At 45.1% G+C, this 16,870-nt stretch overlaps 2 protein-coding genes across 10 annotated transcripts in view; one reads left to right on the forward strand and one right to left on the reverse strand.

Moving 5' to 3' along the window:
• The window catches only part of COQ8A (coenzyme Q8A), a 42,983-nt gene extending 40,718 nt beyond the window's left edge, over positions 1–2,265 (forward strand). For both annotated transcript variants that reach the window (XM_041425111.1, XM_041425110.1), the window contains 2 exons: positions 300–386; positions 886–2,265. In XM_041425111.1, the coding sequence (XP_041281045.1) occupies positions 300–386; positions 886–1,179 (381 nt within the window). In that variant the 3' untranslated portion in view covers positions 1,180–2,265. The remainder of the gene's footprint in view (positions 1–299; positions 387–885) is intronic.
• A 2,811-nt stretch (positions 2,266–5,076) lies between these two features.
• Positions 5,077–16,870, reverse strand: part of CDC42BPA (CDC42 binding protein kinase alpha) — a 183,156-nt gene continuing 171,362 nt past the window's right edge. For all 8 annotated transcript variants that reach the window (XM_041425099.1, XM_041425098.1, XM_041425105.1 and 5 more), the window contains 3 exons: positions 11,952–12,069; positions 11,063–11,220; positions 5,077–9,903 (listed from right to left, as the gene is read on the reverse strand). In XM_041425099.1, the coding sequence (XP_041281033.1) occupies positions 9,772–9,903; positions 11,063–11,220; positions 11,952–12,069 (408 nt within the window). In that variant the 3' untranslated portion in view covers positions 5,077–9,771. The remainder of the gene's footprint in view (positions 9,904–11,062; positions 11,221–11,951; positions 12,070–16,870) is intronic.

Consider the following 16,870-nt stretch of genomic DNA (forward strand, 5'->3'; position numbering starts at 1 on the left):
GGGCCGGCAGCTGCCACCCAAAGCTGCTCACAGTCAGCTCTGCTGTTTCTCTGGGGAGGGGCTGACTACTTGTGAAGCTTTTTTTGCTGTTCCTTACATTCTCTGGGCCATGTGTAGCCCTGTTGGGAAGATCTTTTAGCCAGCAGCTCTTAACCTGCCCAGCATGCAGGCCCCTGAAGAGAGGGCAGAGGCAAGGCAGGGAGCAGGTGGGTGGTGCTGATGTGTGTTCCTGTGGCCTGTGCAGCATTCCTGTTGTTCAGTCTTCTCTTGGCTCTCCTGAAAGTATTCCTCCTTCTCAGGTAATCAAGGCAGCTGCTGACATGGACAGAGAGAGAGTACTGAAGAAGTCCATTGAAATGAAATTCCTCACTGGCTATGAAATCAAGGTATGGAGCAGAAGGGTCTGATTTTGGTGTTGGCCACAGATAAGGTGACTGCACGTCTGTGAACTTCCCCAGACTTTTTGATGTGATAGAAGTGTCAGTCCAAAAGCCCTTTTGATAAGCACAAGGGAGGAGGGTAAAAAAGGTTTTGGCTTTTGTTCTCACTTCCTTTTGGAAGCAGGAAAAGTAATGGGGATACAGCTAGCCCCAAAACCACTGTCCTTCTTTTTCTCCCTGTGCAAGACCCTGCAGCTGATGACAATTCATGAAGTTCCATGACTAGGAAGATGGTCTTCTGGAAGGCTTAGTTGCTCAAAACTGTACGAACTAAATGTTCCTCAGTCTTGCTGGGGGCTGGAGGTTCCCTTTGTCGTGGACAGGGCTATTTCCCCTGAGCTGCTGCTGTTAGCACTAACATTTCTTTTCCTCCTTGGTGGTTGTCATGGGTAGTGGTGTTATCCCTCTAGTTAAGTGTTACTTATCCCTCTTTCCTTTTGGGCAGGAAATGGAAGATGCCCACTTAAATGCTGTCCTCATCCTGGGAGAGGCTTTTGCATCTAAGGAGCCTTTTGATTTTGGCAACCAAAGCACCACTGAAAAGATCCACGGTTTAATCCCAATCATGCTGAAGCATCGGCTCATCCCCCCGCCAGAGGAGACCTACTCTCTTCATCGGAAGATGGGCGGCTCTTTCCTGATCTGCACCAAACTGAAGGCCAAAATTCCCTGCAAAAACATGTTCCAAGAGGCATACAGCAAATACTGGAGCAGCAGGGGCAAGAAGCCAGAGGAGTAGCAAGAATGGACTTGTCTTGTTGTGAGGGCCCGGTTCAGCTGAGCCTTGCAGAGAGCGTTCTAAGCCTCCCCTGCGTTGCTCCCCAGCTCTCCATCCTCTTGAGATGCAGCAGCCCCATGCCCTGGAAGCCAAGAGGGCATTCCACGAGGACAAAGCTGCTCTTTCCTGCTGTGTCTGTCCTGCCACCACAGCCCACAGCTTGCAGGAAAATCTGAGTGCTTCCGTGCTGCTTCAAGGCACCAGCTGACTACCTTGAATGCATTTGTAACATTGTGATGGTGGCTGCATATTGAAAGGGTTTTATAAACAAGTAGGGGAAGGAGGATGAGAGCAGAATTTAATATTGAAACCTATTTGTAATTGTCCACAAATTGTTTTTAAAAACCTTCCCTCTTTCAAGCTGAGGTGGAATTCAAGTAGTTTTCTTACTGTGAATTTAGAGAATGAAATACCAAGGTGTTCCCTACCACAGACACATCCAGCACCTCCCCCACGTTTTTGTAAGTCAAGTGGTGGCAGTCTGAGAACCCTCCTGGATTCTACTGACGTTGATTTAACGCAAGGGGCGTGTGTGTACCTTGAAGTTTTATGCTTTCTGCCTCTTTCTGGCTTGCAAGCTAAACATAGGAAATATTTTAAGAAGGCCGAGAATTGAATGTCAGTCTCTTTTAAACACACACACATTCACACTCTCACAACCCATCTCAGTTCTGGGAGTCAAACATGTAATCAGCAGAGCTAGACCTGGGCACAAATAGTGGGATTCTGCACTGTCTGGTAGATATCAGCTTTCCTGAGGGCGAGTTAGATAAGCTACAACTCTGACACCCACTGCTTGCTGGACTCCTGACTAAGACCCTCCTCTGTGTGTTTCCCTGTAAGGCAGAACTTGCAGCAAGGCAAACAAATGTCCTGCCTCTGGTGAGCAGCTGCAGATCCAGCTGAAATGTCACACAGTTCAAACCAGACGCAGAGTTTTAAACTCCTGGAGTCGAGCTAGGAAATTGACTTTTGTAGGTTTTTGTACAAAGCCTGTACCTGTACGACTTCCTGATGTCAATAAACAAGTGCTTGTGCGGTGGGCCAGCTGCTTGTGGCTGTGTCATCTTCTGGTGTGGGAATGGGCACTCCAGTGAGCAGTGTCCTGTTCTGGGGGATGAACAGCAGCTCAGCAGAAGCTGAGGTCTGTTCATGCCATGAAAATCCCTGGTAATTTACTTGGTTTTTAATCTTGCTTTCTTTTAATCACTCTGTTAGCAGCCTCCTGAATACAAGTCTCTTTGCCTTTCCTCCACTTGTGAAGGAGAGGCTGTCGGAGTTGAGGCTTCCCTGGTGCTCCTAAGGCAGGTGTCCTTGTCTGGCAAAGCCCAGCTCATCCTGCTCAGTTAGCGGAGCCCAGGAATGCCCAGGTTGCCTGATCTGACACTTCAGCATGTGTGAAATCCTGACAGCTGAGATTTCAGAGGGAGAGAACAGGTAAGTGAATAAATGGTCTCTCTCAGGAGGGACCTCTGAGAAATAGGAAAGCAGGTTATGGTATTATCTTTATTCCAAAGCCATAAACATGTAAACCACTTCATTTAAGACTTTATTGAACAAGATGCAGTGCAGTTCAGTTCAAAATCCCAGTCAGATTATTCTTAACCTTTTGAGAAGAGTTAACTCTGTTGTTCAGTGAAGTAATAGTTTTGCACCAAGCAGTTTATCAGTGTACAAATTTGCAGTAACTTTCCTTGTTTTGAGTTCTGATAGACATTGTTTAGTTTTTCTCCTTTGGCTCTAGACCTTGCAGCTGTAAAAACAGCAGAGTTGTTTGAGCTGTTAAATGCTTATGTTAAAGTTTAAAAAGCAAAGTATAAAAAGCTGACAAGGGAATTAGATTGTGTGAGCTTCAGAGCAGATTTTCTGAAACTGAAGATTCAAGGCCAGTGTGTTCAGTGAACTTGCAAAGGTGGCAGAGTAAGCTGGAGCATTGCAGTTCACTTTTCCACTTGTTCATGTGAGCCCAGATCTTGTGTATACCATGCTGGGGCAAGAGTGTTCAACTCCTGGCAAACATTCCCCTTCCTGAGAGGGTTTAGGAATGACATCCAGCTGAAAAGTGGAGTTGTTTTGCATTTGCAAGAGGGTAGCAACTTGCAGAAGCTGAGATGTTGCTTTATTAGGAGAGCTAATTAGAGCCCTCAGTCACTAATTCTCCTGACCTTTTGTGTATGCTCTGAAAGCATTAATAATGGCTGTAGCTTTGTGCAGAGAGATTTGTGACAGGAGGAATTGCATGTCAGAGGAACAGCCGTGTAGAAAACGTGAGCTAGAAACTCTGGCTTCAAGTCAGAGAAGTTGTGACATTGTACAGTGAGCAGGAACACTTGATCCATGCCAGCCACTGCATTTGCTTGAACTGTGCTTGCAGGGTTGAGGATGTGACTGTTTCTATGCTGCAGGAAGCTTCTATGGTCTAGAAAAATCTCTTGTGAAAACATTTCTTCTTTGCAGAGGGCAAGCTGCAGATGAAAGCTGCCTCTCGAATGACAGTGATTTTCCATTCTAAAGGATCGAGATTCAGGCTACCTCTGGTAGCAGGGATTTTCCTACGTTCTTTCTTTAGTCAGCCTGGCTGCTGCATCAAAACAGAAAATGAATGCCGAGGAGCTGAACTGGAGGTGAACATGCAGTTCAGTTTCTGCTTTTCTAATGCCCAAATTCCTGACTACAAGGCCCATTTCCCAAGACCTTTACAGCTGTGATGTGCAACTGGACCCCTGGGAAATCGGAAATACAGCACTGATTGAAAAGTCAGAGCACAGGAGCCAGGGTACATCCCAGAGCTACAGCAGCTGCCTCAATGGGCTGAAATCCACGTGAGCATTTTGACTGAAAGAGAGGGACAGGAGTAAGGCAGCCTAAGGCCTTGGAAGAAGTGGGAATCGTGGCTGGTCCTGGTAGGATTTGGAAATGGAAGAATGCCCAGGCTGGCACTGCTGGCAGTGTGGGATGAGTAACAGCCCAGTCCTGTATTCCTGCTGCAGGGGGGGTCACTGAAGCAGGTACCAAAGCTTATCCTAGAATCACTGAGGTTGGAAAAGACCTCCAAGACCATCAAAACCAACCCTGAGGCCAGCACTGCCTTGTTCACCATTAAACCATGTCCTTAAGTGCCACATCCACACATCCTTTGAACACTTCCAGGGATGGCGACTGCACCACTTCCCTGCACAGCCTGTTCCCATATTTCACATGCCTTCCTGTGAAGAGATTTTTCCTAATATCTAATCTAAACTTCCCCAGGCCCAGTGAGGCCATTTCCAACATTACACCAACAGGGGAATGAATGAAAAGGAAGATGTACCAAACACTGTGGTACTGGAAACATTCCAGGCTGACTTGGGAGGGATGGGATGACAGGAAAGGGTCAGGGCACACACAAAACTTCACAGGTATTCTGAGATGCACTGAAAAGTGCATCAAGGCCAGTGTGATGCTGGTAGCTCAGAACTAACAAACAATCCAGGCTCCAACAGTAAGAGAGCTGAAATATTTGATGTGTAACTACAAATGAAGGAGGAACACCAAAACCACTGACTGCAACTACATAACCACCTATTTCTTAGGTCATCACAGCACAGCTGACCCAAGAAAAAGGTCAGGAAAACTGTAGTTCAATATAGCAAAGTCTCCAGTGACTTTGATTTTGTATTTTCAAAAGGATCTGGTTATTTTTTCTGAAAGCTGCTAAAGGGAAATCGATTTTCTCACTTACTCCTTTGCTTCCCACTGTGCACTTGTGCAAATGTGTCAGAACCAGCGTGTTGCATCTTCAAGAGCACCATCATTCCCTTTCCATTTCCTCCTCAAAGCTTAATGGGGGGAGGTGGGAAAAAAGACAGAACATCTACATTTCTAACAGTTCCCTGTTTTATTGCAGTACATCAAAGTAGGTTAATATTAAGTGTGTTACCAACATAAAATATTGGTGGTAAGTCATTTTTACATTGTTGACCGTTCCACCTTAAATATTTCTGTGCAAAAGAATCTACATCATTGTTCTGTAGCAGAGAATCTCTTACAATGTCCCCTACAACATTGAGGGCATTAAACAAAAGAGTGAGAAGAGGCAAAAAGCAGAATTTTTTCCCCCACACGCACACTTGTCAGCTTTTATACTCTAAAACAAAAAAGTGATTACATCTATGCCATGCAAAACTGTACAATAATATTACAATGAAAAACCTAAAAAACATATTTTAAAAATAAATGATATGAAACTGTCATACATAAAAAGGCAGGTATAGCAACACTGGTTTGTTTGTGGATTTCTTCCCTGTAGATGACTGTCTTAAATGGAGAATGAAAACAGGTTGTACTGAGCTGTGGCTGGAATGAGAGGAGCTGGAATTCAGACTGGAAAGCCTGCAGCAGAGCGGCCTCTGGGAGTGTTTATCAAATCAACTCAACACAAAGTGCACAGAAAGATTCTAACACTTTGTGTTTGTGCAGAAAAGTTGTCCCATTTCCTCCATGGAACGAACTCCTATTAACAAAAGAACCCACAGCAGGAATTGCTACGTGACACTTTGATTCTCAGACTAAGGCTCAGGAGCTGTGGGTACTTGCACTGCAGTAAGTTTTACCCTTAATGCATTCATTTAAAGTTAAACAGCATTCATAAAACCGAAAAGAAAACTTCTTTGCACCCAAGAGCATGTTTGTCCTGTCATTCAGGGTCTGGCCATGCAGTACAACACAGGGCCAGAATCTGCTTCTGTGTTCATAATCCAACTGCTCTGTTTGGAAGGGCTGACACACTGTGAACCAGTTAGGTGCAGCTAAACTACATTTCTATAAATAAACTATGCTTTTTGGACTTTTTTGGTACGGCAAGACCCTTAACTTCCCTCTGCCATGTACCTGAGGATAACACACCTGGGTTGTAACTTATTCAGAATCAAATCAAAGAGAGAACATTCCTGACTCAGTTTTGAAACTCACTGAAATGGGCAAAATGCACATTCATAACAAGCCACAGCAATTAATGGAGGCGAAAAGAAGCAACTACTTCACCACAGTCTCAGGAATGTTTTTTTGAAACCACCAGCTGTCTTCTACAGGCCAAAGGCAAGAGAGAAGAGAGTACTGCAGCCCTGCTTTTGGGTTTATGAAATGTGGGAGGAAGCCACATACCTGTGTGTGCACAAGTGCAGGGGAAAACTATTTACCAAACCTATTCCATCCTATAACCTGGAATCCTTAGTAGCTGCCTGAATCTGTTCAGATCCTTGTTACCATCAAAAGAGAGGAAAAAAAGGCAAAACCCCAACAACCATCCGTTCAAGCACTGTCAAAAATGCAAACAAACACCTTCAGTCTCAGCCAAAAGGAAAAAAAAAACCAGCTAGGTACATATCCTGTGTACAGAAAACATGTGCCACAGTCAGGAATTCAGGGGGAGATTTTAAGCTCCCAGAACAAAATGCAGCCCTCGACCTGTGAAGTTGAAGCAGTGCTACAGTGCAAAGGAGCAAACATCAAACCTCAGGAGACAACTGCCTTGGAGATACCAGTCAAGAGCCTTACAGTGCAAATGACCAAGTTACTTTTCCTAGCCCAATGAGTCTTCAGAAAGCTCAGCTGCAGTATGCATGCCAACAAAAAGAGATGAGTGTGGTTTCAAATTGAGTCTGTAACCAAATGGTCCCCAAATATATAAAACCATTTAAGCCCTAGGACAATTTTTCTCTTTTCAAATAAGTGATGTGGTCATTTGCTTTTCAACTGAGAGAACAGTTGCTGTTTCTCTTCTGAACAGACACGTATAAAAATGCACAGGACCCAGCTAATGATTAAATAAATCCTAGAGAAGGCTGCTGAGGCTTGGGCATTGTAGTGCACAAACAGCAAGGGCCTGTGGAGCTCTCATCCTCGGAGCTCAGTGCTGGAACACAGCTGACCTGTGCTCTGCCTGAAAATGCCAGGGGTTGGTATCAATGGATTGCAGGCACTGGAACAGAGCAAACACAGGGGTTTACTCAATTTAATTGTTTGCTGTGTGGTGGCTCTTCAGGTTCCATTTTCAGAGAGAGCTTTAGCACAGCTGTGGAAAAATAAAGTCCATGGAAAACGATCCTGTGACCCTCTCTCAGGGGACTGCCATGCAGGCTGCTCTGTCTTTAATGACTACTGTTTAAATGCCTTCTCTCAACATCAAAATAAGGTTATTATTTAAATACAACATACAGTAAATACAAAACTAGTCCGCAAAGGCTTTGAAAAATGTGTGGACACGCTTCACCAAAACCAGGGAATTGTGGGGAAAAAGCAGTGGCTATACTTGAAGCAATATGCAGCCTTTAAAAAGAAGCTGATGTGGAATTTCATTAATGCCAATAACGCCCTGCCTATCTGTCCCTCAGAAATACATAAACTTTTTTGGGAGAAATTACTTTCAGATGCTTTGCTGTTTGCTAAAGCTTTTAACTTCAAATGCCAGGCTTGCAAAAGTAGTAGGTTTGAAGTGAAAACAAACAAATACAACCAGCTTGCTACTCTGAAACACCCAAATAGGAGAGAGACAGGCTTTTGATATGATGGTTTCTACAATAATTTCTTGAATTCCTGTCCCAAAATAACACTGAATGAACTTAAACTTGGATAAGCCTCTTGATTCAGAGTGAAAGAGAAATCTTACCTAGGAGACCCAGCACGATTAAATGGATTAGATGATCTGTGTCTTGTTCCCTATGTCACATTTAGATCATACCTGGAAATTACTGTACATGGTTTGAACTTACCTACAACTTCTATTAGGGAAGACAGAAACTGCAAAACTCCTAACACCTCTGTGTGGGTGAAACTCTACATAACTGCTGACTGCAAGAATACAGAATGGTTTAATGAGAGCCATAACAAGTTTCTGAAACCCACAAACCCCAATATTCTAAATACAAAAAGCCCTTATGTGTTTGAGTATGGTCATAGTATGAAGTCAGCAACAAGACTACTGGGAAGAGAGGCTCATCCTGACTGAAAATCACAATCTGCCTTGCTAGCTAAAGAGAAGAGACATCTTCCTCTTACCATACATCTGCCTATCAGCTTTTCATTTATTCTGTCAACTGGGTGACCACTTCAGCTTTTTATTTATTTTTCCAGCTTCAGCGGGCTCTGCCTTCCTGCAATACTTCCTGCCCTCCAACCTGCCCTGCTTTTGGAACCGAAGAGCAGGTGAGCACATAGAAACAACCGCAAACTGCACAAACCCACAGCACAGGTAGGGGGCAGAGGAAAACCAGCCTTGCCAGTGCAGCAGTTGTGGGTCGCCAGGCATCTCTGACTACCACAGTGTGAACAGTGTGAGGTCAGTCTTCAAGGTTCTTTGTTGCTACAGTGACAGCAAAGCCAGCCAGGGCCAGCTTTGGGCTAAGGGCACTCGTTTGGCTGATGTGTATTAGCAACCAGTATTTGGTAATGACAGTAAGAGTTTGCTGCTTAGGGATGGTCAAAGAGGTGTGGAAGACTGCTCCCTTCTGAGTTAAACCTGCTCAAAGGCTGACCCAGGGAAACAGTTTTCCTGCTGAATCCAGCTGCACTGAACTCCCCTGCTGCCTGAAGGACCTCTCCTGCAGCTGCTGCAAGGCTCCAGCTCACAGAACCAGGGCAGCCTGCGGCTGCTGGGACACGGCCTTGCTGCCAGCTGCTGTAGTTTCTGAAAAGGATGGGGACTGTGAGGAAAATGGGAATTACAGCTTCAGTTCTGCTACGGCCAGAAGGAGAGAAGTGCTGTGAGAGCACTGCGGGGGCTGTCCCGGCAGCGCCGCGCACACGGGATCTCTGTCCTGCGGGAGGTTTTAGCCAGGCCTCCGAGTCTGCAAATCACCGAGCATGAAAACAGGGACAACACAAATCTTAAATTAAAGGCTCTCTTAAATAAGCATCCATCTTCTGCTGCATACACAATGCTTTTTTTCTTTGAATATATACATACGTATTTTACTCTAACATCTGCGTATTTATTTAAACTCTGTACTGTAGTAAAATATGCATCATTTTAATCAATAAGGATTTGCTGGCGACAATCAGATTGACATTCAAACGTGGTGGCTGAAAGCTTTTATGTGCCTCTGACATACTGATCATTCCCCTTGGAGGGGAAGGGGTCTCTGTGCTACTCTTGTACAGTACAATGAGCTATTGTATGAAAACAAAATCCCTCTGAATTTTCTCTTGTTGACACTGGTCTGGTCTACTTACGCTACCATTTGGGAAGTGGAAGGGGAGTGGGATAAATATGTCTTTAAAAATGAAGCAGCTGTAACCACAAAAATGAAACCAATACTAATACAAATCTACAGCATCTGATATTTACCAACACCCTAGCTTTGCTCATTTGCTGCTGTCAGATCTGGGGAGGTGAGGCAATGCTGAACGGTGCTGAAGACGACCAGCTTTTACCTTCCTCTGTACCCCACTCCCAGATCCTCTTCCGACAGGGAATGGGGAGGGTTAGGAGGATGAAGGTGAGAACTGGAGCAAGTGAAGGGGACAGCCATGGGGACAGCAAGCTGATGTGATGCCAAATCTGAATGCTGAAGCAGTTCATGAGTCCCAACTCACGTGGTCAGAGCTCTCCAGGGAGAGGCTCTTGGTCTTGTGAGGAGAAACTGGGCTGGGAGGGCTGCTGAGGTTGGAGCTGTTGGATGCCGTCGAGTGTCTTGGAGAGTCAGAGTCCTGCAGCCCAGAGACACACAAGAACACCAGTAAGTAACAGGATAGCAAGTTTGGGGGTGACTGAGAGTGTCTCAGCGTATTTTGCTTGTGTCCAAATACACTAAAGGATCTTTTTTGCTCACAATTTCCAAGGAGACCCGAGATTAAGTGGTCAGGTCACTCTGCTTTCAGCAGGCATAAGTGATACTGACATAAGGACACAGCACCAGTGGGATTCTGGCGGTCTCTGTGTTGCCAAAGGCTGCCTGGCCAGCACAGTGTGCAGCTTAAGGCCAGCAGAGTGTGAAGCTACAACAGCTCCTGCACTTCCACAGATTATGAACAAGATGCTCTTGCACTGAAATGAAAAATCTTTATGGCTTCATCACAGCTCCCTCTTCTATGTCAGCCCCAGGGTATCAGTTCAAACACCTATTTTGTGTGTTCAAACACCAAGTTACTTGGATCTTCCAGAGCACAGCAGAATGCAACTCTGAGCCTGAATTTGGGCTGAGAGCAGCCTTTCAGCTTCCACTGGCAGGATATATCCAGTACCATGAAAAGCCCGCATGATCTCTTATTTTTACACTCCTTGGTAAGAAAACAGGTTGGGGAAGTTTTGCAGGCCAGCTTCAGATTGAAATCTCCCATGTAAAACATTCTTGTCTGGAGGGACTGAGTTTAGCACTGGGCAGGATTTCAGTCCTATCATAATGACAGTCTCAACTGCACAGAACAGAAATTACTAAATCCAGTTCCTGCTCTAAATGAAATTATAGTTCTTAAATTACCTTGTTAACTTCTGAGTAAGAAGTGTCTCCTGTGAAGATTTGCTAAGATAGCTTATGAATCTTTGCACATAAAGGGCAAAAGGAATATCAGCACTTCAAGCTGTGACATGCCACTATCAAGCTGTTACTCTACTGGGCCGGTATTTGGGGGAGCCTTGCTACCCACACATCTCCAGGTAAGGAACACAGAGAACTTTTTCTGCATCTTAAATACCAGGACCAGAGAGTTTGGACTTTGACCAAAACCTTTTGTAGCTTCAAATACAGGAAATCCATCTCCCCACTGCCAACGACTCCCAACCTCGCAGCCAACCCCACAAGAGGACTGAAGTGCCTCACCTTTATCCACACCCGTAAGGTTTCTGCTCCTCCTGCAGTCAGTCACTCACCTCTCGCTCGTAGTCCCTTGTGGGTGCATCGCTGCCTTGCTCCAGGCCCCCCGAGGACAGGGACCCGTCTGAGGGCGATGCCATGGGCTGCCGCTTTGCTCCGTAGCTCCCTCCCGAGAATTCCCTGCGCAAAGCGCTGCCGTTCTGTGCCGACGATCCTGCGACAGAGAACCAAACCGTGCTACAGACCCCACTCAGCACACCAGGAACTTGTTCAGCTGTTTCTCTGGCTAGTTCTGCTTTCCTGCAGCGGGTCCCAAGCTCATGGCTTGCAGGCTGTGTGGGCTTTTATCCCGGCTGCTGCAGTTCTTGTGGATTTCCAGTCAGATTGTCCCTTGGCCATCGTACACTTTGTCAGTGTGAGAACACTTTACCCAGTCACCATGTTCCCAGCAAAGGTGGCAGCTGTAGAAACAGCTGTGGTGGCTGCCTAATTCCAGTGGCCTCTTTCAATGCAGTGCCACTCTTCCATTCCAGCAGCCAGCTGTCCACTGCTTTGTCTTTGCAATAGCGGCAAGAGAGGCATCAAGAGCTACACACAGCTCAGCAACAAAATTAATAACCACGGAGCTTGTGAACAACTTGTCACTGATTTAAAACACTTGAGCAGGAGCAAAGCAGTCCCAGGGCTAAGAATGTAATTTGAATTCTAACATCAATTAAAAAAAACCCTGACAAATTACAAATGTGTGACTCTCAAAAGCACTACCTGCTTATTCACATGCTCCTCTGAAAGCAAGACTAAAACGCTCTGCTGGCCTTGGCAGCAGCACAGTCAGCCATCACTTTGTAAAATCCTCATCCAGCGTGGACAGAACCAATTGCAGGCAGCCCTTTCCCCGAAACACTTGTGCCCAGCCTCCAAAACAACAGAGCTCTGTTTGCTTACGTGCTGCTAAGCCGCTGCTGGCGCTCATGGACCGTCCCGGCTCCGTGCGGGATTTGGTGATCGACGGGATGCTGACGGAGCCGCTGAACACCGTCCGGCTCTCCTGGGGCCGAAGGTTCTGAAATGCACACACACACACCACACCTTCACTTATCCACTGCTGCCTCCACCTCGCAGTTCTGCCTTGTAAGGCCCCAAAACACACGAAACCCCCGACCTTACCAGAGCTGAGTATCTGGGCAGCAAGTCAGCAAAAATTGCAAAATAATATTCTGCAGTTTAGTGCAGAGACTGGCAGCACACGCAACGCGGCAGTGAAGTGCTGAATTACATGGACATATGCAGGCAACTGAAAGAATACATGGAATAATTCCAGCATTTCCCTGAAAGGATGGCTTGCAAGCCTAATTAAGCTGCTGTAGATATATTCAAGTTACACTGCATAACGCCTTCTTTCTGAACACAAGCTTCCAAGGATCTCACTACAATTTCTCTTTGATGCCATCGTCTGTGCCATGATTCTATAAGTTGATACAATATCCAGGTTAATCCCTAATGTTTGCAGAGTTAATAGATGGTGGATCAATCTGTATAACAATTACAAAATTCCAAAGGTGTTAACAGCATCCCTCCAAACTTACAATAACTGAGCCAAAGAGAGAAGCAGCCTCCTGTTTCCAGCCTGCACAAAGAGGACCAGAGCACATGCCACTGTTTTTCTACATATTTTGATTATTGCTCCTATTTTGAATCCTGAGAGTTCCAGAGTGATTTTCTAAATTAATCAATTACTGGACTAAAGTGGTCCTTTACTGAGGGGATAAACCACAACTTCCCTACTTGGATACGGCAGTTCCTCAAACATAAGCTGTCTTTAAAAGGAGGCAAAAGAGTACTTTGAAGTGAGTTCTGGGAGATTTTATTTCTGCTTCTGTTAACTTACCGCTGACCTTAGGGGAGAAGGCCTCTCAATTATTTAGCCCCTCTCTCTGTATATGAGCTGGCTTCCTAGCCCAGAAGGACTTCTACAGCTGACCTTAGGGGAGAAGACCTCTCAGATTATTTAGCCCCTCTCTCTGTATATGAGCTGGCTTCCTAGCCCAGAAGGACTTGCCCATGTATGTCATTTCAGCTCTGCCTAAATATGAGACCTCGTCCTGCTCATCAGTAGAGTGTGATTATTAAGCCAACACCATTAACTACTAAGCTAATATTAACTATTAAGCCAATACCATTAACTGGGATTAGGCTCAGGGAACCTTCATAGATGCACAATGTGAAAGAAATGCAGGTAGCTCTAAGAATTACTTCCTTTACCCTCTACAGATCCCCCTCTGCAATAACTGTTTGTTTCTCCCTATTTATATTTAATTATTTCTCCATCCTCACACTGAGAAGTAGCCATATATAAAACAATAGTTGCAATTGTAGTGCTTCTTTAAACCAGGGTGTTAATGAAAATTTCAGATCAGAAAAAAGATTCTACCCCCACAAGGATATTCTCAGAGAACCTTGGTACTACCCGTGTCTCTATCTCTATTTTAAAATGGGTAATTAAACTGAGGATTTGTAAGAAACAGATTTTATACAGGTCAGACTACATCAGATAAATTTTACCAACCTGCTGCCAAATCCAGTCTTACAATGATCCTTGGAATCATTGCTCTGACAGGCCCCTTTGATCTTACAGGCAAACCCTTGGCTTTTCACTCTCCCAGGGTGCCAGAAATGGCTGTTTTTTAATGTGCAGCAAATAAGAATTAAAATCTCTCATCTGTTCCCAGATCTCTCACAAACACCAGCAAAAGAAAATCAGAGACCTTACCAATGAAAAAGCCCTTTTTACTTCTCCCTTCTTCCACTGCTGCACCGTGAGGATCTACACCTAAAGGCCTGAAACAGTCTCTTAAATTATTTGTGGGATTCTATTGCTGTCTCTTGCTTAGCTTACCTCCCTTCTTTTTTTTTGTTTTTTGATGTTAATAATCAGCCTACTTTGTAGTACAAAATACTGAGCTCCTGCTTTTTCCCCACGTGACAAACTGAGCTGCAGTGTCTCTTGCTTAGTTTACCTCCCTTCTTTTTTTGTTTTTTGATGTTAATAATCAGCCTACTTTGTAGTACAAAATACTGAGCTCCTGCTTTTTCCCCACGTGACAAACTGAGCTGCAGAGTCTGAGCATGCTGGCTGTACCTAAACCAGGGAGGCTCGTTCCCCTGACCCTACACAAAGGAACTGGGGGGCTGAGGGATGAGTTACTGCTGTGTCTTGAGAAAGAAAGGAAAGCCAAGTGCAGCACTGGCAGCACACTTTAGCACGTGTGTTGGGGTTAGTACACTGGGGCTGCGAGGCTGGTATAAACCTACAGAGGTCCTTTTTGCAAAGAGAACAATCATGTTTAATGATAAGGTGATTAACCTCCTTCACAGTGACTGAGCAGACAACATACAAGCATCAGGGGAAGGAGGGAATGGGTGGGTGCACAAAAAAAGACTCCTTTGTTTTAACACTGTGCTCTAAAGATGGCTATTTTTGTGACCTCAGTTCGCAACGTCCATGTAATTCCTTGTAGAAAGTCTCTCCACAAAGCAAATCTTTCATCGTTCTTTGTTCTAAAAATAAAATAAGCACATGCCAGGGATGCTGGCATTTTGGACCAAACCTCCTGGAAGTGGTGTGCACATGATGCAGGAAGGGATTCAAAGGAAAATAAACGGCGGTTATTAGCAGTAGTTATAAAGCAGCACAACGCAGCAGGTTAAAAACACAGAAAACAAAAGGAAACCTGAGCTTGCTTTAGAGAGACAAAAACCCCTCATTTCGAGCAACAATTCAAATCCTAGCAGGAAAATTCATCCCCACTGCTGGACCAAATGGAGAAAGATGAAAGAAGTGGGGGCAAAAGCAGCAGCAGAGAAGCTGCTGCTGGGCAAAGTGAATCACTGTGGAACAGGGTGGGAGGCCCAGATCAGCTGGGAGCATCCCATTCCAGCTGGAGAGTGAAGCTGTGAGTGCAATCACTGCCAGTGTTACAGAGCCTCTGCTCCAGCTCCCTGGGCACCTTCTCCAGCACTGGGATGAGGGACAGGGTCTGACTGGACAGGTGCAGCACAGTAACTGCTTCTGTTCCCCTGTCCATTGTGCTGCTTGGTCTTGTTTTGGGGTTTGTTTTTGCTTTAAAGTAGTGCTCTGTTCATCACACTATAAAACTCAGCTTTCAACTCTTCCATGAAATAGTATGACAGACCCTACTTTACCAAGTCATTTTTCAACTCCCCTATGGATTCCACACTGTCCTGGTTTCCAATATCCGATTCTACCTGGGACCATGGCACCTTTCTTACACTAACATCTCCAAACACAAAGGAGGATGGACAGACATGAAACCAAACTCACAGCCTGGCTTTCCATACAGCTTCCAGCACCTCTACCCTCAAGCCACAAAGCAGACAAACACTTTTCCTCACACAAGACTAAACCTCTAGTGCTCTAAGGAGCTAACAAGGCAGGATTTTGACACTCCAGGTTGCCCACTGCACATTTTTTCCCTCCAGTTTATATTAGGAGGCTGCAACATTAGGATGAAGGATGCTCCTGAAGAAAAAATTGAGAGTTATTGTCTGAAGCACCAGGGGTCATTCCTTACTGATCCCAGGGAGACTACTCACATGAGAAAGGAAAGGTAGAGGGAGGGTCACAGTCCGGTGATACATAGCTGCATGTTAAACACAGACAATTTTATAGCACAGTTGGATTAAAATAACCCTGTTACAACCAGACCTGAAACACGGCTTCAGTGACCCAATAATGACTCTCTAGGAGAGAAACAGCTTTCAATTCAACTTAACAGTATTTTTTTTTTTTTTTTGCATTTCAACAGAGCATTCCTCTCGTGTATTAATGGCTGTCACAACTGGGACTCACAGCAGTGACACATGACCATGCAGGCAACCAGTCGAAGCTCAGCTGTGCAAATTGGTTTTGGAGCCATAAGGAGAAGATTTATTTTTCTCCTGCATTTTTAAATTCAGTCCAGTGTTGGATGCAGGTATGTTTCCAAAACCTTCCCAGTGACAGGGCTCCAGCACAGCAGCCCAGAGGCACTCAAAGCAGGCTGGCAGTGAAGGTTTGCCAGAAACCAAGAGCAATGTTCCCATGACAGCAATGGGCATGGCCTGGACCCACACAAATCCTGAGCAAACAAGAGCATCACACACATCTACCTACAGGTAATTCCTGATTTATCTGTCCCAGGCAGAGCTGCAGGCCCCAGCATGGTACACAGCTGTGATGCACTGCAGGTAGCTGTGTGCCTGCTTCACTTTGGGTTGTATTTCTACAGGGCACAGCAAACCCCAGGCAGGCAGACCTGGATGCACAATGCAAGAAAAAAAGGGAAGACCACTTCCATGCCTCCAATCTACATTGCAGCTGGAAGGATGTCTACAGAACAGCATCCTACCTCAGCCTCTTCCTAAAACTACCAGGGTTAAGAGGATCTACATCAGCAAGTTGTCATCATCTTTAATTTTTATCCTGTTTCTACATGTTCTAATTTAACTTATTTACTTTAACCTAGAAACTGCTTGAGGCACTAATTGTGTCTGTCTCCTTCCATCTGTGTCCAGTACAGTGCACAAGTTCTCACATTCCACATAAATTCATCATAAACAAACAGCCTGAAAGCTTGGTCCAACACAGACAGATCCAGAACCTCTTCCTAATTCAACCTGGTACACAGCACTTGGCTGGAGGATGAACACTGTGCAACAGAGAACTTATCATTCAAAATTCCCACATCCTTCCTGGTGATTAAAAATTTTATTCTCATAGCAAAAGGTTCAGCCCCAAACTCTTTTTTTTTTTTTTTTCTAAGGCCATGAAGTGTCTGCTTCTTGTCAGAGCTGTGGGAAGACCC

Source organism: Onychostruthus taczanowskii, unplaced genomic scaffold (assembly GCF_017590055.1).
Source record: "Onychostruthus taczanowskii isolate IOZ18803 unplaced genomic scaffold, ASM1759005v1 scaffold87, whole genome shotgun sequence".
In the NCBI taxonomy this organism is placed as follows: Eukaryota; Metazoa; Chordata; class Aves; order Passeriformes; family Passeridae; genus Onychostruthus; species Onychostruthus taczanowskii.